This window comes from Leptinotarsa decemlineata, unplaced genomic scaffold, assembly GCF_025532065.1.
Source record: "Leptinotarsa decemlineata unplaced genomic scaffold, Ldec_3_MD MMD2_tig00000690_RagTag_RagTag, whole genome shotgun sequence".
NCBI lineage: Eukaryota > Metazoa > Arthropoda > Insecta > Coleoptera > Chrysomelidae > Leptinotarsa > Leptinotarsa decemlineata.
The window spans coordinates 3,123,610-3,151,139 of record NW_027412554.1 but is presented as its reverse complement, the minus strand read 5'-3'; the positions used below and the strand labels follow the sequence as shown (position 1 = coordinate 3,151,139).

At 34.2% G+C, this 27,530-nt stretch overlaps 3 protein-coding genes across 3 annotated transcripts in view; 2 read left to right on the top strand and 1 right to left on the bottom strand.

Annotated features, from left to right (window-relative positions):
* LOC111513425 (sorting nexin-27) overlaps window positions 1-27,530 on the top strand; it is a 292,951-nt gene that overhangs the window by 155,564 nt on the left and 109,857 nt on the right. Inside the window, exon 4 of the mRNA XM_074174687.1 lies at window positions 6,173-6,366. Coding sequence (XP_074030788.1) covers window positions 6,173-6,366 — 194 coding nt within the window. The remainder of the gene's footprint in view (window positions 1-6,172; window positions 6,367-27,530) is intronic.
* On the top strand, window positions 73-4,502 carry LOC111516217 (uncharacterized). Its single transcript, XM_074174680.1, has 2 exons — window positions 73-3,273; window positions 4,150-4,502. Exons 1-2 carry the CDS (start codon window positions 2,794-2,796, stop codon window positions 4,417-4,419), a joined length of 750 nt encoding a protein of 249 aa, XP_074030781.1. The 5' UTR covers window positions 73-2,793; the 3' UTR covers window positions 4,420-4,502.
* On the bottom strand, window positions 3,662-5,678 carry LOC111516218 (uncharacterized). The gene is made up of 2 exons (XM_074174683.1): window positions 5,120-5,678; window positions 3,662-4,081 (listed from the first exon to the last, which is right to left on the bottom strand). Exons 1-2 carry the CDS (start codon window positions 5,453-5,455, stop codon window positions 3,806-3,808), a joined length of 612 nt encoding a protein of 203 aa, XP_074030784.1. The 5' UTR covers window positions 5,456-5,678; the 3' UTR covers window positions 3,662-3,805.

Here is a 27,530-nt window from a genome sequence, read left to right as displayed (position 1 = left end):
CGATACCATCTCCATCTCTCTTTGCCTCGATTACATCACACGCGTCTCTCGCTCATACACATTTTTACATGAAATATTAATTCTTTTCCAAATCTAAGTATCCGGCAACGCTACATTGCCCCATACACAACGATTTATTTTTACAATCGGCAACACCCGCTTGCGCTAGCAACCGATAAAACCTCGATACCATCTCCATCTCTCTTTGTCTCGATTATGTCACACGCGTCTCTCGCTCTAACACACACATACACATCTTTATATGAAATATTAATTATTTCCCAAATCTAAGTATATTTTCCTATCTTCAACATGATAATGACGATTACAGTCTACGGAAATCAAAAAAATGTGGTCATGTATATAAAATGAGTCAATTTCGGTCTCGACAAATCTTACGCTGCAAATACCCAACATTCGCAGTTACTTTCAATATCTTACGGTGGTGTAGAGGCTAAGGATAATGTCAACCGCGCAGACGATCCAGGTTCTAATCTCATAACTATGAACTTTTTTTAATTGAAATCACGTGACTGGAACGAGACAAGGGGGCCGAGGGGTGATGCGGAGTCCCAAGGAGACCGAGTTCCATGCTTGAATCGCTACGATACTCGTTCTATCCTGCGTCGATGACGTCACACGTTTCTCTCTTCCACTACTAAAGTTTCTCTCTGAAATACTTACCAGTGACGCACGACCTTGAAGTGCGCTCGTGGTCTCTTTGCTCATCTACTAACATCCGCAAATTTTATCGAAAATCCTCTTCACAGATGAGGCTAATTTTTCATGAACTTCCGTAACAACCACATCTGGGCGGAAGATAACCCACATGCGATAACGCACTCATTTCCAAGACAGATTCTCTTTTCATGTATGGGTAGGCATAATTGGGGATTATTTAATTGGGCCCTATTTTCTCCCCTTACGTTTGAATGGAGATGCTTGCCTACATTTTTTGGAACACGAGCTTCCCCTACTTATGGGAGATGTTCCCATTGGTCTCCGAAATCACTCTTGGTTTATGCACGATGGAGCTCCTGCTCATTTTAGTGTGATAGCAAGAAATTTTTTAGGCGTAGCATATCCCCAACGATGAATAGGAAGAGGAAGCACTGAGTATTGGCCTACGAGGTCACCGGACCTCAATCCCATCGATTTTTTCTTTTGGGGACACCTAAAGTCACTAGTTCATGCGAGCCCCATTGAAAACGAGGAAATGTTGAGCGATCGCATCATAGCTTGCTGCGAAACGATAAGAAACACTCCGGGCATTTTTCAGCGGGTGCGGAATTCTTTGATGAGGAGAGCAGAAGCTTGTATTACTATTGGGGGTCGTCACTTGGAACAGTTTTTGTAATAGTTATTTCGTTCAATTTTTATATGTTTATTTTCCTAATAAATAACATAGTACTTCTCCGAATTGGTTTTTTTACAAACTCGGAAATGTAGCACTTTCTAATTGAATAATCAAACCTGACAATTTTTTTTATTTGGATTGAATAAGCAGTTCGATAATGCTTAGTTTAGAAGAAGTCTGTACGGGTATACTGCGTATAAAATTGCAAAAAACTTACCTACCATGTTTTGAAAAATTCAACAATATGTATTTCGAAAACGAATCATTCTTCGTTAAACATTTTATAGGAAAAAGTTGTTTATTTTGACGAGATCCACCACATACTTAGTTTTTGTTCTCAGCAACTTCACTTAGCGCCCTAGGAGCTAAGTAATATGCATCCATATAGAAAATTGAAAATATTTCGAGAACGATCACCTCCAGCGTTGTTGAGGAGGTGTACCTTTTTTACTTGGAAAAGGTGTGGGAATTAGGTTTTTTCATGAAAAGTACCAAAAGTTTACTGCCAAAAAAGTTAGGGCAATTTGAAATGAATAATGACAGCGTACGCAGGTATATGCAGGTAGAGGTTCTTTGAATAGCGTTATTAAGCATCAAGTAAGGGAATCAGAAATTTTCACCCCCAAGGGGGGAAAAATAGGGGTTTGAAGATTACATTGAATTTCGTCAGTTTTGAAGTTGGAAACCTGAAGTTTTGTGTTAATAAAAATATTTTAACTGTTTAAGATGGTCTGTCACGAAAATTAATGTGACAAACCAAATTCTACACGGGCAAAGCCGCGGACAATAATTAGTAGTTCTATATATTCTGAAGAATCCTATTATTCAAAATGTTCAATACTGAATTTGTATAGTAACGTTTTTTTTAACGATACCCATTATAAATGTTTCTGCTATGTTGATCATCTGATAATGCCAACTTGGTTAACGCAAATACGGCTTCAGTGTCCTTCTGACATATTGGATCGCACTTTAAAACATTAGGCCACCCTAGTTATTGTCGTCGTCTCAATACTATGGTAACCCTTCATGCTATATCGCACCATAAACAATGATTTATTCAACAACCAACCTGTGATGCTTGCGCAGGCCTTACTGGCCGTTATCTTTAGAACGAGTCACCTCGATACCATCTCCATCTCTCTCAAACGCGCACTCTGCGCGCGGAGCTTTTGATTGGTCGACTGAATGACGACAAAAGTGGAAGAGTGGTACACACACCTTAAGCCGCGTCCAGACTATGCCGATCGACAAAGTCGTTCGGCACGTGTCGATCGACACGTTCGATATTTGACTTGTCCACATACCTCTGTATATGTGGACTAGTCGGGCGGTACACGCCGGTGTAAACAGATAAAAAGTGAATTTAAATTAAAGTAATAAAGTGTATTATGTATTCACGTTAAAGTTTAAATTAAAGTTTTCAATAAATTTAAATGAGTGACTCAGAAGACGCTGCAGTGGCGGCTGCTGCAATTATCATTGCAGTTGCAGGAAGTCAGCAAGATCGTCGTCGTCGCCGTCCAAGGAGGTTTTGGGTAAGGCCCAGCCTTGTCCGAAGTAGAAAAAAGTATAGTACTGAAGAATTTATGAAGGATTTATTGCTTAATGATGTTGATGATTTGAACTTGGAATACAGATGTGACGTAGGCTTTCGGAACTTTTTTAGAATGAGTAATTCCGATTTTGAAAATATATTAAGGAAAATTGCACCAGTAATCATTAAACAAGACACAAAATTCAGACCAGCTATTTCAGTGAGCGACCGCCTTACAATAACTCTGCGTTTTTTGGCAACAGGAGATTCTTACGTATCATTGGGCCACCTCTTTAAAATTTCAAAGCAAGCAATATCAGCTGACATTGTACCGGAAGTCTGTGATGCCCTGACAGTAGCGCTACGAGATTACGTAAAGGTAAGAAAAGTACAACAAAAGTTTTAATGTAGGTACTAGCATTTATTTTAACATTTTTTAAATTTCATTTTCATAATGTTTAGAAAAATATAAAAGTTACGGTGGTTACTTGTTACAAGAACTCGTACTGATTTTCGGTATTGCAATTATGTTGAGAGGTATCAGATATGAAGGATGCAGGTGAGGTTGAGTGTGAGCCAGGATAGGTTGAGGATTGGTGTGGTGAAGTTACCATTGGAGGCTGAGGCGATTGGTAGGGGGAAAGCTGGGGCTGATTATTTCCAGAAGGATACATGTTGGGATATGTTTGATGAAATAGCGGTTGAGAAGTATACGAAAAACTGCCCTTCCCCATTTTTGCTTCAAATAATGTTCTATACATGTTGGGATATGTTTGATGAAATAGCGGTTGAGAAGTATACGAAAAACTGCCCATCCCCATTTTTGCTTCAAATAATGTTCTATTAATAAGCTGCTGGGCGGTAAACCTTGCTTGTGGTGAGGTAATATGCCTAAGCTGAATTGCTACCTGCTAACCAAATAATTCATATTCATCTTTCTTTTGCTTGTTTGACTGAATACTTCTCAATATGTTTACTGCTTCATCAATGATAGGTACATTGACATCAGAAGTTGAATTTACTTTACGTTTTTTAAGTGGTTTTTTGGGGGAAGTAAATGTTTTTTTAATCGGTGTTCTTGTAACGGCATCATTGTATTCTGCATTTGATATCTCGTCCTCGGCCTTGTCCGCATTTCCTCCATCACTTTCGTCGTGTTTTTCCTGGTCCTCTCGGTTTTGTGATTCCTGAAAAATTCTTTTCATTAACTTTTTTTAATTAAAAATATTTGAATTCGTTTTTTTATGTTTTCTAGGTACCCCGAAGTACAGAAGAATGGGACTGTGTTGAAAAATTGTTCAATGACAAATGGAACTATCCTAACTGTGTGGGTGCCATAGATGGAAAACACATAAATATTCAAGCACCAGCAAACTCAGGCACAGAACATTATAATTACAAGGGTTTTTTTAGTATTGTGTTGCTTGCTGTAGTGGATGCAAATTACAATTTCAAATACGCGAACGTTGGTTGTCAGGGAAGAATTTCGGATGGTGTAATAGTACATACTTTAAGAAATGTTTAGATGACAACACCATTCACCTTCCCCCTCCACGCCCTTTACCGCAATTAAGTCTTCCGGTGCTATATGTCTTTGTAGGAGACAAAGGCTTATGAAGCCATTCTCTGGATTGCATGACAAAGGAACAAAAAAAAGGATATTCAACTACCGGTTAAGTAGGGCTCGAAGAGTTTCAGAAAATGCATTCGGTATAATGTCTTCTCGTTTTCGTATATTTAGAAAACCAATTTTATTGCAGCCAAGTACATCAAAAAAAGTAACATTGGCTGGAGTTTATTTACATATGTACTGCTCCGTTGGGATGTTGGATATGGAGTGTTCTGACAGTGGAGAAGTCACTCCAGGTCTATGGAGACGAGATTCATCAAGTTGTCAAATAAATGATTTGCCTACAGTTCCCAGGGGAAGTTGTTTTGAGGCTCAAACAGTGAGAGAGGAATTTGCAGAATATTTCATCAGTGAGCAAGGGAAACTCCACTTCCAGTATGATAAGTGATTTGAATACGATTGATTGTTTAATTTCTTTCATTTTGTTTTTGGTTCTTCTTTCAAGATATATGTTCGGAATAATATATGTATGCAATTAAGTCAAAAATAAAAAAAAATGCATTAATACCTAATTTGTATGGCTTGTTTATTTATGTTTTCCTACTATTTAATATTTTGGAAAGTAAACATATTTAAAAAAAAATTACCTACTTACCTCTGTATCCTGAGTGTTTTTTGGAGTGTTCTTATCGGCCAAGAATAGCAGACTTTTGTATGCAAACCATTTGGAAGTGTACTTTTCATCTGCACCACTCCCAGTTTTTAAAGATTTTTTCTCCTTATTTCGCTCTCTAGAAAACTGGCTTTGCAAATTTTTAATCTTTTTTTCTACATCACATTTTTCAATTCCAAAAGATACAGCGATTTCCATAAGTCCATCGTGCCTTTTATTTCTATTTTTATATAGCGAATCAGTTGGATCCCACAATAAACTACGTTCACGATACATTTCAATAAAAGAAATTGTTTGTTCGTCACTCCAATCCATCATAAATATAAATTTAAACTAATTTTAAATAAAATAATTGATAACCAACAGTCTAAAAAGTTGCACAACACGGTTCAACACGTCCACACTACTGATGTCGGTTCGACTTCCTCAGATCTTTACCGACTTGATTCGGGTTGAATTCGGTTCGGGCCGGCATGATTCGACAAAGCCGGGCGACATGTCCACACGTGTTCGACAGTGTTGATCAACCGGGTCGATCGACCCGGTTGATCTGGACGCGGCTTTAGACCTTATGCGTTGTTGTTATGAACGGTGTGGTAGTTGATTTTCTGCTCAACAAAATATTTTGACAAATAGGTCTTGTTCACTACGCTAAAATGAGTACATTAATATAAAAAACTCCCAAGCCCCGAAAAATTTGGAAGATTCTTTGAAAATTATACACCGCCCGAAAAAATATTTCGACATTTGGTTCTTGTTCTATACGCCACAAAAAACATATTTAAAAAAACCCACCCATGAAAGATTTGAAAGAGTTAAAATTTTCTGAAAATTATTTATACGGTTATATAGTGAATATTTATTTGGTGTGGAAATATACTTGCTTTTATTAATCATCTTACTTGAATTTCAAATTTGAAAAATCAGAGGCAGTAGGGCATTAATTGTATGTTTGTATCGTAGACCCAGGAAAAGAAAGTAGTGAAATCATTGAATTTCATTGCGAATATCATTAAAGGTTTGAATTACTTTTAGGTTTCACATTTCCAAAATTGCCAGGAAAGTGGCCCTTTGCAATGAGTGAACAGCAACTAGATGCCCGTCGAAGAGGTCTGGAGCAATATTTAGAAAGAGTGTGTGCTGTACGAGTCATAGCAGAATCTGATGTAATGCAAGAGTTCCTAACAGATCAAGATGATGAAAATAGCATGAGTCCTGTTGACTTGAAAGTATGTATAGACTTCAGATTTAATATTTAAACTAGTGTTGCTTTTTTGTAAAACTGTTTAGTGAAAAGCACACAATAAAGTGTATCTTGAATACGTTATGGATTTTCATCTCAAGTATTGAGCAATTTCATCACATATTTTTATGTATTATATTATTTAACGCTATTGGAATATCCATGATAACATATTCAAGTAGTAACACTTCATCGGGAGATTATCACTAGACGATTTACAAAACCGCAACACTTATTAGTAGGAGATTACAACAGGTTCTCGGCTTCCCCCAACAATATGACGTAGTTATTGGCAGTTTAATGACTGATGAAGTCACAGACGTCACACATTCGTTATATCAATTTACATCGAGTGCATTGGTGAAAACGTTTCAGAATGGTGGTAAATCTTTCACTCGTAGTGATAATCATCATCGACATCAATTCCAGAGTTGCCAAGGAGGTCCATCGATGGAACGAGTGCCTTCAATTGTCCGATTGCCACATTCAGGGTGCAGATGATTTTGGTAATAGTCACTATTGTTGGCTCAAAGATATTTCAAGGTTAGTTTCAACTGAACTATCCTCCCATGAGCATAAAAAATACGTTTGTGATAGATGTTCATTGTATTCTTCTGATGAGCGGTTACTATTAAATCATCAGAAGAATGACGGTAATAACTTGAGTACTACAACACCATCCACCAATTTCAAAACAAATAAAAATGGGAAGATGGTGCCTGAAAGTGAACTGATATTTGAAACATGACAATGACAAATGAAGGTGTTAGTTGTAGTATTCGCCATTTTTGAATCGGTACTTGAACCGATTCATACGAATGAACCAAATCACTAAACCCGAACCTGTCCTTTATATCTCGAAGTGGAATGTAGAAGATTTACGATGCAGAAATACTCAAAGTTGTCTCCACAATTTATCACTTCCAGATGTTAGAACGATAAAACCACCAATCAGTATATGTTTCGAACCCATATAAGTTCATCATCAGCAATTTTTTTAAAATTCTGCAATTAAAGAAGAACAACATAATAATAGTTAATACAGTGAAGTATAAAATCACTTACATGGAGAAGATTTTTTTTATAATGAAGAAAAGAAAATTAAAACATGTTAACAATGAATAATTGGTCACAATAACATATGGTAATTATAATGAAAGTTGTTATATTTAGTTATATGACGGAAGTTTATAACATGCTAGCTATAAATGACTGAAGGATGGGAGGCTTGGAGCCTTATACCCACTATTCAACATATAATTCAAAAAACTCCTCATGAAAACGAATTCTAATGAAAGAAAAAATGAATTAGATGAGAAAGGAGAATCAACTGTCAAAAATATATAAAGAAATGAAGTTGAGATGACATGAAACAGTGACAAAAGACGTGCAAACACATAAGACAACAGAAGAATATCCACCACCTACAAATAAACTCGTATTCTGAGGAAACATATCCCATACCATCTATACATACCAGCTTGTTGCAATAATTTGTAAAAGTAAACCTATGCTTGTTACAATAATTTTACAGTTCGGATCTTTTTCATTGGAATTCATTTCCATGTGAAGTTTTATGTTCAATAGTGAGTATAAAGACTCCAAGCCTCCCATACTTCAGTCATTTATAGGTAGGATGTTAAAACATTATTTCAATTACTAAAAATGAATATTTATATTATAAACAACCTATGTCATTGTGACCAATTTTTCATTGTTTATATGTGTTAATTTTCTTTTCTCCATTATAAAAAAAAAATTTTCTCCATGTAAGTAATTTTATACTTCATTGTATTAACTATTGTTATATTGTTCTTCTTTTGTTGTAGAATTTTTGAAAATTAGCTGATGATGAACCTACATAGGTTCCAGACATGTACTGATTGATGATTGATTTTACCGTTCTAACATCTAAGGGTGATATTAAATTATGGAGACGACTTTTGAGTTTTTCTGCATCCTAAAACTCTTACCCGATCAAGACATTCAAACATGAACCTTATACATTCGCCTATTTGAAAAAATGTTCATACAATGTGATGACTTGTCTAAATTTGTTACATATAGGGGAGTTGTTGCAGTCCAAGAATTTGTCTCCAAAATTGAAAAATATATATTGAAATCATCTCAGGTTTGTGTATCCTATGGATGCACAAACTCCTGAAGAATAGGAATAGTTGGCTGCTGCTGAAAATTGTGGCATCTGTTCTAAATCATTCAGTGATGATGAAGTTGAAGTGCGGGACCATTGTCAACTGGCAAAAATTCCCATGCCGCTCATTTAGCATATATTTTGAATCTCAAATTACCAAATTATGTTACTAATACTTTTTATAATTTGAGTTTATATAATTGTCACTTATTTGTAAAGGAATTGTATAGAAAAGTAAAAAGTGAATTTTATCCCTAAACTAAAGAGAAATACATATATTTTACGAATCATCTTTTCACACACACCTATACAGATAAAAATGGTAGGGTGAAAAAGAATTATCTGAAAATAGCTTTGTTGACACCATTGACAAATTGAATTATTATTCATCACTTCCAACCAAAAATTAATTTTCTAACGAAACTCAAAGGTGAACATATTATCAGATAATGATTATCTTAGGGCTAGCTATTATGTGACATTTTTTTAAAGTATCGAAATATATGTACAGATAAATATAAATTAGACCCTGCAGACTACTACGCTACTACGCTGCACCCTGATCATCTTGGATACCAATATAAAAAATATGAATATTGAATTGGAATTACCAAGTGGCATTGATTTGATTCTCTTTTTTCAAAAAGATATACGCGGTGGGATAAGTCAGTGTTGTGAGAGAAATCAAAGGGGTTTCAAATATATATATATATATATATATATATATATATATATATATATATATATATATATATATACCATCATAAGATTATAACTTGCAATTGGTTACAACTAACTTATTTCGTCACGCAGGACGGCATTTATAGTAAAATAATTAAATAAATTGATGGATGAAGCCTTTCCTACGTGGTGGGAAATCATAACGACGAAAAAAGAAATGAAACTTTCTATGTTTTTTACCACTTTTATTTGTAACTAACGTTACTGCAGTTTCGTCTTATACGGACATTTTCAAACTTATACAATAAACTAACAATGGTTCATTACATTAGCCCTTATATACCCCTGTAGGTACTAATAGAGGTACTTGGTTTGATTGAGTACCTGCATTTACAGTTTACAATGCGGATGTGCCAATTTAAAAACCGTGAGTAAACTAAATCGATTTGATCATTTAACAGGTTGCACCTACAATGTTTATGCTTGTGAATTTCCAAGGATTTTAAATAACTGAGTTTGTAACCTTTTCTTGCATAGTGCAAAATTTCCGTATCGGTTAGATTCGGAAACATGTGGTTGCATGCCAAGGAATGGTTTGAAAACGTCGAATCATTTCTTCCTAGTCTGAAGGACCTTTCATGTTCAGTACTTGGTTTGATTGAGTACCTGCATTTACAGTTTACAATGCGGATGTGCCAATTTGAAAACCGGTGAGTGAACTAAATCGATTTCATCATTTAACAGGTTGCACCTACAATGTTTATGCTTGTGAATTTCCAAGGATTTTAAATAATTGAGTTTGTAACCTTTTCTTGCATAGTGCAAAATTTCCGTATCGGTTAGATTCGGAAACATGTGGTTGCATGCCAAGGAATGGTTTGAAAACGTCGAATCATTTCTTCCTAGTCTGAAGGACCTCTCATGTTCAGCATACCGTTTTTGGAAATTTCTCCACCTTATCTTTGGCATTGAAAAGAAAATGAGATAACCTGGCATGTGGTCTAAATGCCACATTGTTTTTCTGAAGAAACCCGCAATTATCTCTGTTATTTTTCCAAAGGCAGTGAATGCTCTGTGCAACATTGAATTGTAGGCTGCTAATTTATGACTGTCTGGATGGAAAGAATCGCTTGGGATGGTGATGTCTATATAGCTAGGTTTTCTTAAAACATTGAACTCAAATTTATTCTGATTGTATGTAATGGTCAGGTCTAAGAAATTTATCTGTTTCTCTATCTCGGTTTCGAGTGTGAACTGAATGCTGCTTTTGAGATTATTCATGAATGTTATAAATTGGTTCAGCAGTCGTGTAGTACCTCTGAAACAGGCGAGAATATCGTCTACATGTCTGTACCAAAAACGAATATGTTTTTTACCCAGGTCGGAATTTACTATAGTGATCTCCAAGTTGTTCATAAATATGTCTGCTAAAAGTGGACTAAGGGGTGAGCCCATTGGTAAACCTGAATCCTGTTTATAAAATTTTTTGTTGAACTTAGGTAGCTCTGATTTAGGCACACATCAAATATGAATCCAATTTATGCTTGGCGATTTCCAAATCGACGTCGCTTAGTTTCATCGGCTTCGGGAGGCTCGATTTGTCCATGATCTCGTTACAATAGTATAGTATGGAATGGAATAGTATGGAATTAGAACTGGATGTGATCCATACGAAACGTTTGACAATTTTGAAAATCTGGAATCCGCTTGAATTTCCGTGATTTCGATGAATGCACTACAATCGGTTTCAAGAGTCACTATGGAATTTTTGTTAACTAATTCCGTTTTCGGGTTCTTTCTGAGACAATTCACGGATAAGCCATAAACTTGTTTCAATTTTGTGCACTTTATAACTTTATCACAAATTAAATATTGGTCAATTGGATACGCGAAATTATCGTAGCACCATTCAGTTCTATGTACTAACGGTTTACAAGTAGGTACTCCTGTCTGTAATTGGTACGAACATCAAAGAATCGTAGTCTTTCGCGATATTTTGTTGAGTGATTGATAGAATATGATGCAATCCTGTTCTGTTGTCAAATATCGGGATAGGTATAAATTGTACAAGGAATACATTTCACGTTATATTAGTGGGATTTTTATTACCAAAACAAAGTTGGATTTGGTTTGAAATGCTTCAAGCTCTATTATTTCAAGGTGTTGAGCAACTTTTTTAATTTTGAGAAAGGGGAAGGTTATTCCTTCTTGAATTCTGTAATATTTCTAACAATGCATTCACCAAGTTTTCCGGTGTTATGATTCAAGAATGATGTTCAAATATACAAAGCGGATTCCAAGGCGGAAGTGGCTTAGCAGTGTTAGCGGTGGCGTTATCGCTGTTTGAGAGATCACGAGTCGAGCGCTCTTGGAATGATATGAGAACAATAATAATTGGGTATACAGTGTGTTGTTTCAAAACACACCAATCAAATAGTATACAGAGTGTGTGCAGCGTTTAAGAAAAAGAACATGGCTGCTTCCGTTGAAGAAAAATAACATGGCTCCCTTAGAGGTATACAGGATGTGTTTGCAGCGTTGAAAAAAACTCATGGAGGTATACAGGATGTGCAGCGTTAAAGAAAGAGACATGGCTGCTTGTGTTAAAGAAAAAAACATGGCCAACATCGCGGTATACAGAGTGTGTGTGTAGCGTTGAAGAAAAGCTGTCATGGTGTGCAGCGTTAAAGATAAAATCATGGCTGCCTGCGATGAAGAAACAAAACATGGCTGCCATGCCATGGAGGTATATAAGGTGTTTGCAGCTTTAAATATAAATAAATAAATTATGTTGAATATTAAAATAATAGTATAATATTAATGATGAGTGAAATATCAGTTAAAAAAACATGGCGGCGGACATTGACCGGAGTATACAGGGTGTCTCAAAATACATAATTTAAAAAAACCATGACGTCAATGTATTCAAGGTGATACAGGGCGTGCAGCGTTGAAGAACAAAAACATGGCTGCTGCTTTTGGAAAATAAGTTATACAGGGTATTGTTTCAAAACACATCAATCAAATGCTATACAGGGCGTGAAGCATTAAAGGAAAAAAAACTTGGTTTTCGACGTTGAAGAAAAAAACATGGCGTCAATGTGTACAGGGTGGCTCAAAATACATCATTCAAGAAAAAAAAAACATAACGTCAATGTGTACAAGGTGTGGCAAAAATACATTATTTAGGAAAAATATGAAAGTTCAACGGGGGCCCTAACGTTTTAACGTGCGATCCTTCAATATGTAGGTACAGGGCATATCAAAATACATCATTCGAAAAAACATGGCATCAATGTGTACAGAGTGGCTCACAATATATCATTTGAGAAAAACATAACGTTTAACGGGACCCTAACGTTTTACCATGCGATTCCTCAATATATACAGTGTGTCTCAAAGTACATCATTTGAGTAAAAAACATAACGTCAATGTGTTGTTAATATGCAATCTTCCAATGTGTTCAGGGTGTCTCAAAATACAACATTTCAGAAAAAACATGATCGCGCGTGTGTTATGTCATTCTTATAAGAAAAAGTATGAATTTTTTCGGTTGTCATTTAGTGAATTGACGAGAGAATACATCAGCACCATTTATCGCAGAAGATGTGACCAATATATGAATTAATGAAGTTTCGTATCTCTACGATTCGTCTAAAAATTAACACTTTCGGTTCATTAACATTGAGATAAAAGAAAACTAATAATAAATTCGGATTGCCCATATTGAGGAGAGTTCAAATCTACAATAAAATGGTCATTTGCAGTTTTCTCTTCCGATTTCGATAATTTGTTATTATTGAAGATAGGAGCGGATGCGGGTACTTAACGACTTACTCTTACTATCAATCGAAATGTCTTTAAACGAGTGTAAACGTAAATTAAATGAATTTAAAAAGGAATTGTTCATTTCGAGAAGACATTTTTTTATGATAAAAGTGAAGTTACGAAAACATCAGATAACCTTCGTCTATCGTGGAACCATGAAAAGTTGGTTTCTGAAGAAATAAATCAACAGAGAGGAGCCAGTGTTTTCAATTACACCTTGAGACAACTACCCACAGTAATAACATATCCGTTAAGACGTATTCAACCTGAGATTGTTATTGAACATAATCGGTGTACATATAGGAAACGAACATGTTCAATATGAGCAACGTTGAATAGAATATGAAAAGTGAAATAAATATTGTCTTGGCAGTGGATTGTGTAATATTAGCATGTGAACTCATTGTACTTTTTAAAAGAAAATTTGAATCTACAAGTAATATAAAAGTTGATGAGTATATGAGCTGTTTCATTTTTATGTCACTATTACTGACAGTAATAGAATATTCAGTAAAAAAAAATTATATAAATGTATACAATAAAGCGTTCATTTATGTCACGAAAACTCTCATTAAAATACTTTTTTGCTAGGCAAGTTGACAACATCAGGAGATGACGAAGGAAAAAACATTGATCGCGCGCACAACATGAAGGGTTGGGACTACGGCACGACTAAAAAAAATGAGATGTCGACGACGATGACTGGGAAGGCCTAACGTATTAAGGTGCGATCCAGTATGCCAGAAGGACACTGAGCCGCATCTTCGTATGAAGTGTTTAAGAAATAAAAGAATGGTGTCCAGCGTTTCAACGTGTGATTTTCTCCATTTACAGTGTGGCTCATTTGACGTGTACAATCACTTGTCATTTATGATCTTCAGCCATATTGGCCATATTTGTAATTCATGATCTCTCGATGCGCGTATTGAAAATTTCAGAAAAATATAATGCGTTGAAGCGTTTGTTTAGGTCACGAAAAATGCATTGAGAATTTTGCAAAAATATAGTGCGTTAAAAACGGTCATTTTTGACACTTAAATCGTCAAACCCCATTTCTTGCAAAAACCCATATGATTAGCATTGTAACGCGTCAAGGAAAATAATACAGAATTGTCACGAGAATCGCTTCAAAAAAAAAAAAGAATATAATGCGATGAAGCGTTCATTTTTGTCACGAAAAACGCCTGAAAAATATTGCAAAATTTCAATGCGTTGAAACAGTCATTTTGGACACTCCAATCACTTCAAAAACGTTTTCAAAATAGATATAACGTCTAACAGAAAGGCACTGAGCCCTTTATGATAGGAACCAGAAAAGACATTTCCTTAGACTTAGAGAAAAATTAAATTCCATGAGATATTTGATGTATAATTGAGAGAAAAGGCCTTTATGATATAGAGTGAGAAGTTTTATGTCAAATTCATACATACAAAAAAAATCCAAACGCCTTTTTCTTGAAATGGTTGAAATGAATAAGTCTTCTGATTGTATGAATAAGAAAACTGACATTGCTAATCTCAGCAGTATATACAGTAACTTACTGGAACTACATCAAAAAACATAATAATAATGAAAATTGTATCAATCAATAACTCTTTATTTACAGTCAAAAATTATGAAATCATCATACCCATTGAAAACTGACATTTATGTGAAGGTATGACATTTGTCAAACCCACAAAAAAATCCTATAGATGTAAAACTTTCTCGTCAATTTATTGTTCAATTTACTGTTTTTTGCTCATTTTTGCTGTAAGTATGATTTGTAATGTTATTCAATGACGAAAATATTCACAACTCATTAAATTATAGGCCCTAAAGAAGCTTCACACTAGAAGCGAAAGCTTGGCAAAGTAAAGCAGAGTTTGATTTTTTGACTGAGAGACCATGTTAATCTATTTCACCGTACATTTCTCCAGTCCAGGAAATTATACAAGTATGAAAGTTATTGAGTGACTTGATATAGAAATAGAAGTTATTAATCGAACATAGCACTCATGAAAGAGGCAAACCATAGACACGTGTTTTTCGGGCTTTTGACCCCGGATGTCACGCAGGTAGCTATTGCTGCCTCCGTGGTGATTTTGATAGTTTTCTTGTAAACACAAGATCTATCAACTGAAACCACAAATGTGCGGTTAGCTCCTGCTGGTGGCTCCGTGCATTTGTATTTATATCTTTTGGTAACCAAGTGTTGCCCATCCTTACACTTGGCTGCACCATACTGATGATGGGCCAAAAGCCCGAAACATTTGTCTATGGTTTGCCACTTTCTTGAGTGCTTTGTTCGATTAATAACTTCTATTTCTATATCAAGACACTCAATAACTTTCATATTTGTGTATATATATATATATATATATATATATATATATATATATATATATATATATATATATATATATATAATATATATATATATATATTATATATATAATATATATATATAAATATATATATATATATAAATGTATATATATATATATATATATATATATATATATATATATATAATATAATATATATATATAATATATATATCCAACTATCAATAGAGCTTCCGTACATTTACAATTTTCTATCAATCGGGCGTCCGGTTTCAATGAGGCGTCCATATATGGACGCCGAATTGTTTCACACCATGCCAGGCAGTTCAGAGGTTCCCTATCTTCCATCTGACAAAATTTCAGATGGGCGCCTATTTATCAATTTCATTGTCAAAATTATATGTATTGGCGTATATTCTAGTTGAGTCTTTTTTATTTTGGTGGCGCTCGGGAGGTACGCGTATACTTGTGCCGTATATTTTTCATACATGTGAGCGATTATGAGGCGTCCATATACTGACAACAATGCAATAGTTTTTGCGAGAGGGAAGTCTCAATGATTTGTTAGAAATATCGTTGATTTGGTATGTTTGTAGGTCGGCGCCGGTTTCATACACAGGGTGACAATTTGAAAACTTACAAGGTCTATCTCTGAGCAACCAAATAAAATATAAGAAATCGCTGAAAACAACTTTCATAATACAAAGGAGAAACAAATGATGTGATGACTAACTTGTTTTTTCTCTCACACCCTTGCCCCCAGCCACCACAACTTCATATTTTTGAAAGGCAACCACCTACTTGTGATACATTATCTGAAAGCTCTTAAGATATGCTCTTCAATGGTACTCTTCAAAGCTACATTCGATGCAGTAAGTTTTGGTTCATCAAATAAAAGAATTCATTCAGAATGAATTTTATTTTCTATTATTAATTTAGTAAATTTTCAAAAATGATTTTTATTTACCATCGTAGCATTAATATTAAGACTTGAATATTTTACGCCTCTTCTATTTTTTTTTCGTCTCGATAATAGATAGGGATAGATAGGGAAGGAGAGTGGCACCTTGTTTTAGAGGTCTTTCGAATACCTTTACTACTCTGTCAACAGAAAATTTTTGTGACGATTAGTTTTCGAGATAATTTGAAGTTTTAAAGGTATTTGCATTGAGTTCAACTCTTTTTAAAATAAATCAAATTGTTTTTTAAGGTGCAAGTTACGTTCAGAACTCTCATAAAAAAAATAAATTTTTGCTTTTTATGACAACCTGCTAATACGTGTCCATTTGATGTCGAATTATTTTTTATTACGAGGAGATTTCTCCGGGGGATGGGGTTGGTTACCACCATTACATTTTAGGTAAATTGAGTGGCACCTACTTATGAAGGTTGAATTGCCTCTTCAAGAAGTTGTTAATAAGAATCACCGGTTGAATTTCCATCAATGAAAAATGAACCTATAATATGATTGCCTAATATTCCGGCCCAGATATTCAACTTTTGGGGATGTTGGGTATGTATTTCTGCGTATTGTCTTGGGTTTTCATCCGACCAATAACGGCAATTGTAACGGTTTCACGCAACCATTTGAATAAAAATGAGCTTTCGTCCGAATAACAGATGTTATAAAGCAGTTCGGGATTTTGCATTAATATTTCACTCATGCCCTCACAAAACTCCTGTCTTCGGTCAAAATCATCCTCATTGAGTTCACGAACAAGTTTAATTTTGTAAGGATGGTATTTGTGGTTTTTAAGGATTCTCCATGCGATCATATGGCTTATTCCTGCCATTGCGGATAAACCTCTGGTACTTAACCTGGGATTGGCGATGACTTGACCAAACACTACAATCGCATTATCGTCATTCACTACCCTTCTCTGAACATCACTTTTTTCATTTAAAACCGAACCTGTCTCCCTGAATTTTGTGACCAAATCCAGAACGTGATTTCTGCTTAGGTGTTTACCAGGTTTTTGCTCGTTAAATAAAATTGATGTTTTATTAGCATTTTGGTCGTTGCCAAAAAATGAAGCAATAACTGAAACCCTTTCGGCAGTAGTGAAAGAAATGTTTAAACAAATAACAATACACGACCCGTTTCAACAAAACAATCGAACGTTGTTATTTAACAAAAAATTGATAAGAAGAACTGCTTAAAATTTTTTTTATTTAGGCATACAAGTTACCGAGTGGTCTGTCTAATGTATTATCAACATGGCAATTTAACTTCAAATTATCTCGAAAACTAATCGTTACAAAAATTTTCTTTCAACAGAGTTGTGAAGGTATTCGAAAGACCTTTAAAACAAGGTGCCACTCGACCTACTTTCCCCATCTAAATAAAGGTCGTCGGACGCACCTCTCTGAGGGGGTGCGTACTACAAAAAATCTGATTAGTCTGAAAGGTGTCCCCTCTTCAATTAGAAATCGACGTGTCCGAGCTTTTTGAAAATCCTACTTTTTATATTCAAAAACGGCTCTGTTAGTTTTTCGTTGTTACACACTGTATATAGAAGAAATGTAAATGGCGAAATGTATGATCACATGCTAGAAAGATCTATCGAACCTCGGATAGTTCATGAATTAGAGAATCACAGAGACATACACGGCAATTTATCTTTGAAAGAAAATGTATTACATTTTCAACAGAATGGGGAACCTTATTATTTTGTAGTTCCAGTTATTCAATGGTTAGATAATAATTATGCTGATCAATGTATTGGAAGAAGAGATTCTACTGAATGGCCTCTCACATCCCTGGACCTATCTCCTCTAGATTTTTTCCTCTGGGCCACTTACTTAAAATAGGTTGTTTTAAAGACGACGCAATCTGATTCAATAAAGCCACTGAAGGAAAGAATAATCCAAGAATGCTGAGCTATTTTCAGAGAAACATTTGCCAATGTTTCGGAATGACTTTCGGAAATGAAAATTGCGAAAGTTATAAACAATTTAGTGAAAAAAAAAAATGGGTCCAGTTTTTTGGAAATATCTCAAAAACTAATTGGAATTTTCAAATCGAAAAAAAAATCGAAAAGAGTAAGAAATTTTCTATCAAAAAGTCCTGACTCCCGGAACTGTAGGACCAATATTTATAATTTTCCCGGAGCTCTGAAAATGAGCTCGAAATCGGGTGTTTAGCCGCGCGTAGGCCGTGCCTGTTTGGGCTAAGCTTTACAAAAAGTGTTTACCATATAAAATATATGAACCAAGGAATGAAAAAAATCAGTCATATAGTCAAAAGATAAATGAACAATAATTTGTCGGTAAAAATTTTTTTTTGCAATTATTCGATTCATTATGCTATTGTTAATTAACAATTTTTTTATCACTCGATTATCATTATTGCAAATGTAATATTTTCACACTTTAAACTAAAAGTGTGAAATTTTTTCCTTTCGTAGAGTTATGATTATAACGGTTAGGAATATATTCATTTTCGAAATATTGAAAAATTATTATTTTTCAATTATTTATTAACAATTTACTGCATTTTTTAATGAAAAAGTTTAATAAATAATCGAAAAAATTTTTTATTCATCATTATTACTGATATGTTTTTTTTAAATCAGAAGCTACATAAAAATATTTTTTTTATTTCATCACTTATTGTTTAAAACTTTGTTTAAATTCGATAAAAAATGGAGTGAATAAAAAAATGCATGGTTTTTTTCATTCATCAATTGCAACTGGAACGAAAATGAAATGAAAACATTCATTGTTTTATAACAAATTGTTTATTCAATACACAATGGAGAATTTTAAAAATTAAATTGTTTTTGTTCCGAATTAAAAACAAGATGAATAATTATTTTAAAAAATTGGTTCTTAATATTATTAATTGGTGGTAAAAAAATTGTTACTCAACAAATGCGTTTTTTTTGCATTGTAAAAATTTCTTCAAGAGACAATTGAAAAAAATCATGATTTTTATCAAAAATTAAGATCCAAAAAAAATTCAATCATGTTATAAACAATGCATTTGTTTATAATAAATTTTTAAACAATGAGTGATAAAAATTTTAAAGAATATGTTCATCTAACTTCTGATTTGTTGATGATCGAGCGATAGAAAATTGTTAATTAACATTAGCGTAATAAATCGAATAACTGCAATAAACATTTTTTACCGACAGATTATTGTTCATTTTATCATTTGAGTATATGCCTGAATTCTTTCATTCCTTAATTTATATATTTTAAATGCTGAAATTTTTTTTAGTAAAAAATGGCCCAAACAGGCACGGCTCACGCGCGGCCAGACAGCCGATTTCGAGCTCATTTTCAGGGCTTCGGGAAAATTATATATATTGGTCCTACAGTTCCGGGAGTTGAAACTTTTTTATAGGAAATTTCTTCCTATTTTCGAATTTTCGATTTTGAAAATCTCAATTAGTTTTAGAAATATTTTCAAAAAATTAAATCCATTCTTTATTATTCCCTAAATTGTTTATAACTTTTGCTATTTTCATTTTCGGAAGTCGTCCGTTTTCAAAAACTTTCTAGACGCTATTCCGAATCGAATGACACCTCAACCATAATTTTCGGAGACTGCTGAAGAAAGTTCGGAAAAAAAGCACTTCTTGATCAGATTAGTCAAGTTCAAACATAGCTTAACAATCTTTCAACAGCTACAGATTGGGGATGAGAAAAAACAGAGACTCTGTTTTTGCCCATGAAAACACCATAATCATTGGCAGGTTTAGAATTACTGAAACTAGTTCATTGTAGTTGCATAGTAGGTATCTAACTGCAGTAAAACTTAAAGCAGTAGAAAAACAGTGATGAGTGCATCCGATGTTGTTGGGATGATGACAATTTCAACTTCGAGTACGGCATGATTGTTGATCAACAAAATACTAACCATCCAGTATATCGAAAACTGATTCAGGCATTCTACGTATCAAACTCAGATACTAACTCTGACGGTTAAGATGCGTTAATAATAAATTGTTTTGGTAATAAATGATAAAATTAATTATGAAAAATGTTTCTGTCAATTTGTAGAGAAATGTCAATTATGATTTTCAAAATAGAAAACATTCTCCGAATAATCATTTGAACATTCGAGATATATAAAAAAAACGTTCATAAACAATTAAAAATCGTATTTTTTTCTGAATATCATATTATGAAGATAAAAATTTTTTGAATTCCCATACGGTCATACACAATTTATAAACAAATTGCGCTAAAACAGTTTGTTCAACTTACCGAATGTCTTTATTTGATACAGAAACAGGATATAATGATAAATATATAGAAAAATTAAACAATATGTTATGTTACTAAAAAAAATCATAATGAACAAAATATAATGTTTTTGAACTTTTATAATGTGATCTTGTGGAGCACATTGATAAAAAGAGATTCACGTTCATTACAAGACCAAACACGACTATGATACGATATTTCATCATGGAATCCTAGTGCCTATCTTCCGGCTCCATCATCAGATCAGCTCCAGAGTACCTACCATATTGTCATCAAATCACATAAAACTGCCAATTTTTCATAACGCTACGATCTTTAAAAGATGGTTAAATTAGTTTTCTTAGATTTGACTACATAGTTACATACATACATACAGGTCGACCTAATAAAAGCGTATTAAAAACGAAAAACTCTAGAAAAAATTAAAAAATATTTAGGTCAGTCCTTAAAGAAATATTGAAAAATGCATGACTCGAAAAATCGTATACCATACACGGAAATGAATCTTGACAGGTCTTGATGCCTTCTAGATGGCTATCCTGTGTAGTGTGTATCAGCCAAATGGAATAAATATGACACTGAGTAAATATGACTGTGCTCAACAAAACACTCAGGCACGTCCAATTTTCAACAACACCAAATTTTTCAATGCTCAATAACTCAGTTAACGGGAACAACAACTCGACCACGAACTCGGGCTTTGCAACCGTTACCACATCGCCTCTGATAATGTTATACCGCAGTAGTAGACGAAACGTCAGGCATAAAAACCTGCAAACCACGCAAACGCTGAAAACAGATTTTACACTGTCATCTAACGGCCGTGAATATTACATTCTTTGGTAATTCATATTATTTATCCTATCGTCTGTCATTTTGGCGTCTTCAACTAGTTTGAATACTTGAATTCTTGCTGTTTTCTATTGGAAATATACAATGAACTTTTTGTAATAAAATTGAACTTTCAATAATCACACCATGCATGTGTCGGTTTCACTTCTCCTATCATTATATTCGGCTCGCTTAAATATCATACAGTGTTAAAATGGAAATATGCCAACCAAGACAAAAATTATCGAATGATATTGAAAATTTAGTTATGGAATAAACTTTTCATGATCAGTCAATATCACTTGGTACCTATGTAAAAATGAAATACATACCGGCTACCTGAAATCCATACGCAATTTGTCGTTGGCACAACGCTTGTTGAAAAACAGATGTGAAGAAATTAAAACCCACTTGCTGCCTACATTTAATGCGGTAAATATTGGCAACGTTGTAAGGATTCCCAATAATCTATTTCATGTATGAAAATATACTTATTGGACTCCCTATTATCAATCAGATGTCTGATGATGGTGTATACTGAGGAGTTCTTATGAATGTTTGACGGACGGACGCTCTACTATCGAATCAATAGTGAACTCAATTTTTTTATGGTGGTAAAAAATGTCATGCCAGCCTACAGAAATCAGTTTTCTAGTACTTACCATGAAATATATTCGGTATATTCTTCAATTATGATGGACGCCCCTATCAGCGCATTCAATGTATGGATGCCATATTGATATCGGGATGTATATATAAATATATATAAATATATATATATATATATAAATATATATATATATATATATATATATACAAATATATACAGGGTGTCCCTGGACTTCCTCTTTTCCTCTCGGGAATGTATAGATGGGGTCAAAATATCACCAGTACTTCATATAACTTTTTTTCCTAAAATCCTTCGTTACCAAGTAACGGCCCTCGAAGTTACAAAATGAAAAATGTTTTTTCTTTGATAACTTTTCAATGAATATTCAAAATCATCCAAATTTTGGTAATTGACTAAACAAATGAATTCCTTCGATGAGCTTTCCATGCAGGAGTCAGTTGTTTTGCTACAAAGTCAGGAACGGACTACCCCCGATGGTCCACACCCCAAAACTTTGAAATGACAGATATTTTTCAACAAATTAAGGTAACTTGGACATTTTATGAATAAAAGTACTCGTGTGGAAAGTCGATCGGAGCAACGAGTCTTGATAAAAATGTAGTTTCACTCGACGACATCAAACCCGCTCGTCCACCATTATTTGAAATGTTAATTATCAAAGCAGAATAATAATGATAACGTTAATTCAACAACATTTATCCTGAGATGTCTACCATTATTCGAAAATATTAGTTTTTAAGAAAAATGGAAATGAAAAGTAAAATGTTCATAACGAATTATTATAATGCAAACACGTTTAACTAACGAAACACAAGAGCCTCAAGAGCAACAGAAAATAAAAATCCGCTACAGAAACTGCTCGATATGACCACCTTCTCTCTCTATACATTTTCTTAGTCTGCGAAGACACCCTCACTCTGTACATGAAATAGCATTCCAGGGTCGTTTCGTATGGCTTCACAATGTAATGTTATTCTATTCAACAATGCATCTCTTGTGTGAATAGTGTAGCGTAAACAAGGCTTTTTAGATGCCCCCCACAGAAAGAAATCCAATGGATTTAAATCCGGAGACCGCGATGGCCATGAATATGGCCCACCTCTACCAATCCATCTATTGTGGAAAATATGGTTCAGATGGTCACGCACAATCAAACTAAAATAGGAGGAGCGCCATCATGCATAAACCACAATAACTCTCGGGTTTGCAATGGAACATGTTCCAAAGTCCATTCAAATCGTTCTGAATGAACTCCAAATAACGTTCTCCATTCAATCGGTCCTGTAGAACGAATGGTCCTATAAGATGGTTTTCCTATGATACCAGCCCAAACATTCACGTTGAATTTCCGTTGGTGTTTGGTTTGCAATATCCCATGGGGATTTTCTTCGGCCCATATATGGAATTATGAGAGTTGAAAACTCCATCTCTACTGAAACCTGCTTCATCAGTGAATAAAACTCGATTAATAAAAGTCATATCCCTCTTTGCCTATCCATGAACCAATTGGCATATTCCAGTCGTGCTGGAAAATCTTGAGGTGTCATGGCATGTACCTTCTGGATGTGAAATGGGTGGAGCAGTTGTTCCCTAATTATTCTATGAATAGTGGACTTGGATGTATGGAACTTTTCTGATAGATTTCTGATGCTCATTTGAAGGATCATCAGCGACGGCTTCCAAAATATTTTCCTCCAATACAACTGTACGTACAGTCTCTAGGAGCGCCCTCACCACCTCGTTTTGGCAAAACTGTACCTACAATAATATCGAAATAAAACAACGGCTCAAATTAATTATCAATTATTACATACCTGTCTCCCTCAAGCTGCGATCGACACGCTCGAATGTTTCTCTTGACGGTACCGTTCGATTGGGAAAATGCTCGAATACAGACGACGAGCTTCTGCAGCATTACAAAATGCTCGTCCATAAAATACATGCATATCTGCCATATTCATTGAATGTAAACTGTTCGGCCATATCAAAAAATATTCAAAATATCCTATAGAATAATGACAATACAATGATAGTCATATGACAACGCACCACTCAACAAAATAAAATCGCATTCCAGTTTCTCATTTTCTATCAAAACTTTCTAAAAGGTTTTTTTGTCAACATCTGTGAAAGAAATGAACATAAATATTCCCTGGATATTTTTCACCTGATCATGTGCAGCCGTTTTTGTAGTTCATTCGTTTGCTTTTTATTAGTATAGTAAATATTTTTTCCGATGTGCGTTTTTTCAGCTAAATTTAGGTTCTCCCAACAAAATTATAATTATCAGTGAAACTCCTCAACATTTAGCTGTGAAGAAGAATTTGAAACATTCGAATGTTGAGTTCATGAGATTCAATAACTGATCAACACGAAACGTGATTATTCCACACGTATTATGTACATACAAAATATGGAATGAATTCGATATTTCATAGTAGAGTAGCTTGTTAGTTTAAAAACACCACGAAACTACAGAACTTGATGTTTCTTTTGAAAAAATATCTGCTAACACAATTGTGACTTAAACTTCCATATAGGTACTGTACTTTTTGTTTACGACTTCAATTTTAGCATACTTTGTATTATTCTGTTATAAATGTTGTTGAATTAACGTTATCATTATAAATTCTGCTTTGATAATTATTCATTTCAAATAATGGTGGACGAGCGGTTTGATGTCGTCGAGTAGAACTACATTTTTATCAAGACTCTTTGCTCCGATCGACTTTCCACACGAGTACTTTATTCATAAAATTGTCCAAGTAACCTTATTTAGTTTAGAAATATTGAAAAATATCTGTCATTTCAAAGTTTTGGGGGTGTGGACCATCGGGGGTAGTCCGTTCCTGACTTTGTACAAAACAACTGACTCCTGCATGAAAGCTCATCGACGGAATTCATTTGTTTAGTCAATTACCAAAATTTGGATGATTTTGATATTCACTTGAAAAGTTATCAAAGAAAAACATTTTTCATTAAACTTCGAGGGCCCGTAACTTGGTTACGAAGACATTTAAGGAAAAAAAGTTATATGAAGTACTGGTGATAATTTTGACCCCATCTATACATTCCCGAGAGGAAAAGAGGAAGTCCAGGGACACCCCTGTATATAGTAGAATGGAATAACGGGGTATCTCAGTCAAAACATCAAAAATCAAAAACTCTGCTGTACTTTGCCTTTAAAAAAAAGAATAGAAAAATTAGTACACACCCTTTCAAGCAAAAAAATCTCAAACTTCTTAGAGACATATTGATCGAAAATTCCTATCCCAGAAAACTTCTCAATAAAATAATTTTCAATACTGGCAGTAATACAAATTCCAATGTAATCAGCAGAAATGTATGTAATAATAATAGTTCACCCTATCAATTTTTCTTACAAATCTAAACCTAAACTTGGAAATTTATCTTCGAATATCATAAAACTTTTTCATAATGAACAAAAATCAAAAAATTGCCAAAAAAATATTGAAACTATAAAAATTTGAATACCAAATTAAAAGATAAAACGGATTCTACCAAAAAGTCAAATGTGATTTAAAACATTCCTTGTAAAAATTGTAATTTGGATTATATTGAACAACATCTAGAATTCTTAAAGATAGAATAACTTCACATAAAAGTGATATAAAGCTTAATAAGAAATCATGTGCATTAGCGCAACATTCTATAGAAACAGGACATAAACCAAATTACTCTAATATCACAGTTTTACATACAGAAAAAATATTTCCAAACGCCTTTTTCTTGAAATGGTTGAAATTAATAAGTCTTCTAATTGTATGAATAAGAGAACTGACATTGATAATCTCATCAGATATACAGTAACTTACTGGAACTACATCAAAAAACAAAATAATAATGAAAATTGTATCAATCGATTACTCTTTATTACAGTCAAAATAAAGCAAAGTAAAGCAGAGGTTTTGATTTTTGATTTTTTGACTGAGAGACCCCGTTTTCCATTCTACTGTACATTTCTCCAGTCGCTTAGATTCTCAACCTCACTTTATATATATATATATATATATATATATATATATATATATAATATATATATATATATATACAAATATATATCTATTTATTTTTTTCATTTTCATGGAATTATTTTCAGCAGCTTGACTGCATTAACCTTTCTAGATTTCATATCATTTCTAGAAACGTGTGGATTCGTTTTCCGATGGCATTCAGGTTAGCTCCCAAATTTCTGCTACCGCAGTTGTCGTTGATTGGTCAATCCACCAACACAGACATAAAAAACTTGGCAAATTGACTTGGGTGTCACAGTTTCGCTTGCGTTTACGCAGCTATTTTTATCAAGTACTTTCTTGGTTTTTTCTCATTTTGTCTTCAATCGAGGACCGCCTGCCCGGTACTGACGATGCCCAATAGGCTGAAACAGCTGTCTAACCGGTGGCTCTTAAATTGAAATCAATATGGGAATGATCAAAAAGTACTTATCTATTTATTTTTTTATTTTCATGGAATTATTGCAGCAGCTTGACTGCATAAACCTTTCTAGATTTTATATAATATATATATAAATATATATATATATATATATATATATATATATATATATATATATATATATATATAGACAAAGAAGATTTTAACGAGTGTGTATATATACAAAATCAAAAAAGAAACAATTAGTGGACATAACACTCCAAAAAGGGGGGGCAAACCGCGGACACGTGTTTCTGGCTATTGGCCTCATCAGCGCGGTGCAGCCAAGTGTAAAGGTGGGTAACACTTGTTTGCCGAAAGCATGAAACAACACATATGCACGGAGTCAACAACAGGAGCCAACCGCACATTTGTGGTTCCAGTTAGAATTCTAGGTCTTCTAACTGAACCACAAATGTGGCGGTTGGCTCCTGTTGTTGACTCCGTGCATATGTGTTGTTTCCTGCTTTCGGCAAACAAGTGTATACCCACCTTTACACTTGGCTGCACCGCGCTGATGAGGCCAATAGCCAGAAACACGTGTCCGCGGTTTGCCCCCCTTTTTGGAGTGTTATGTCCACTAATTGTTTCTTTTTTGATTTGTAATATATATATATATATATATATAAATAAGTGAAACAAAATTTGGTATGCAGCAAGGCAGCTGGGACGGCAGCTTACGTCATGGACGACTTGATGGACATTGTCCTGGAAGTACTCCCTTACAAACCGTTCTTCCTCAAAAAATATGTAGACGATATTATCATATCCATCCCCAGAGAATTTCTTGATGAAACCCTGTCATTTTCAACAGCTACGATCTATATATACAATTTACACTAGAAAAAGAAAATGAAGGAAAGTGTTCCTTTCCTAGACACTCTCTTCATCAGATCACCGAATAACGTGATATACATAGATTGGTATAGAAAACCGATGAGCTCGGGTCGCTATATCAACTATTGGTCATATCACAATCAAAACATGAAGACGACGTAATAAAACAAATGAAAGAAAGGGTTCTCA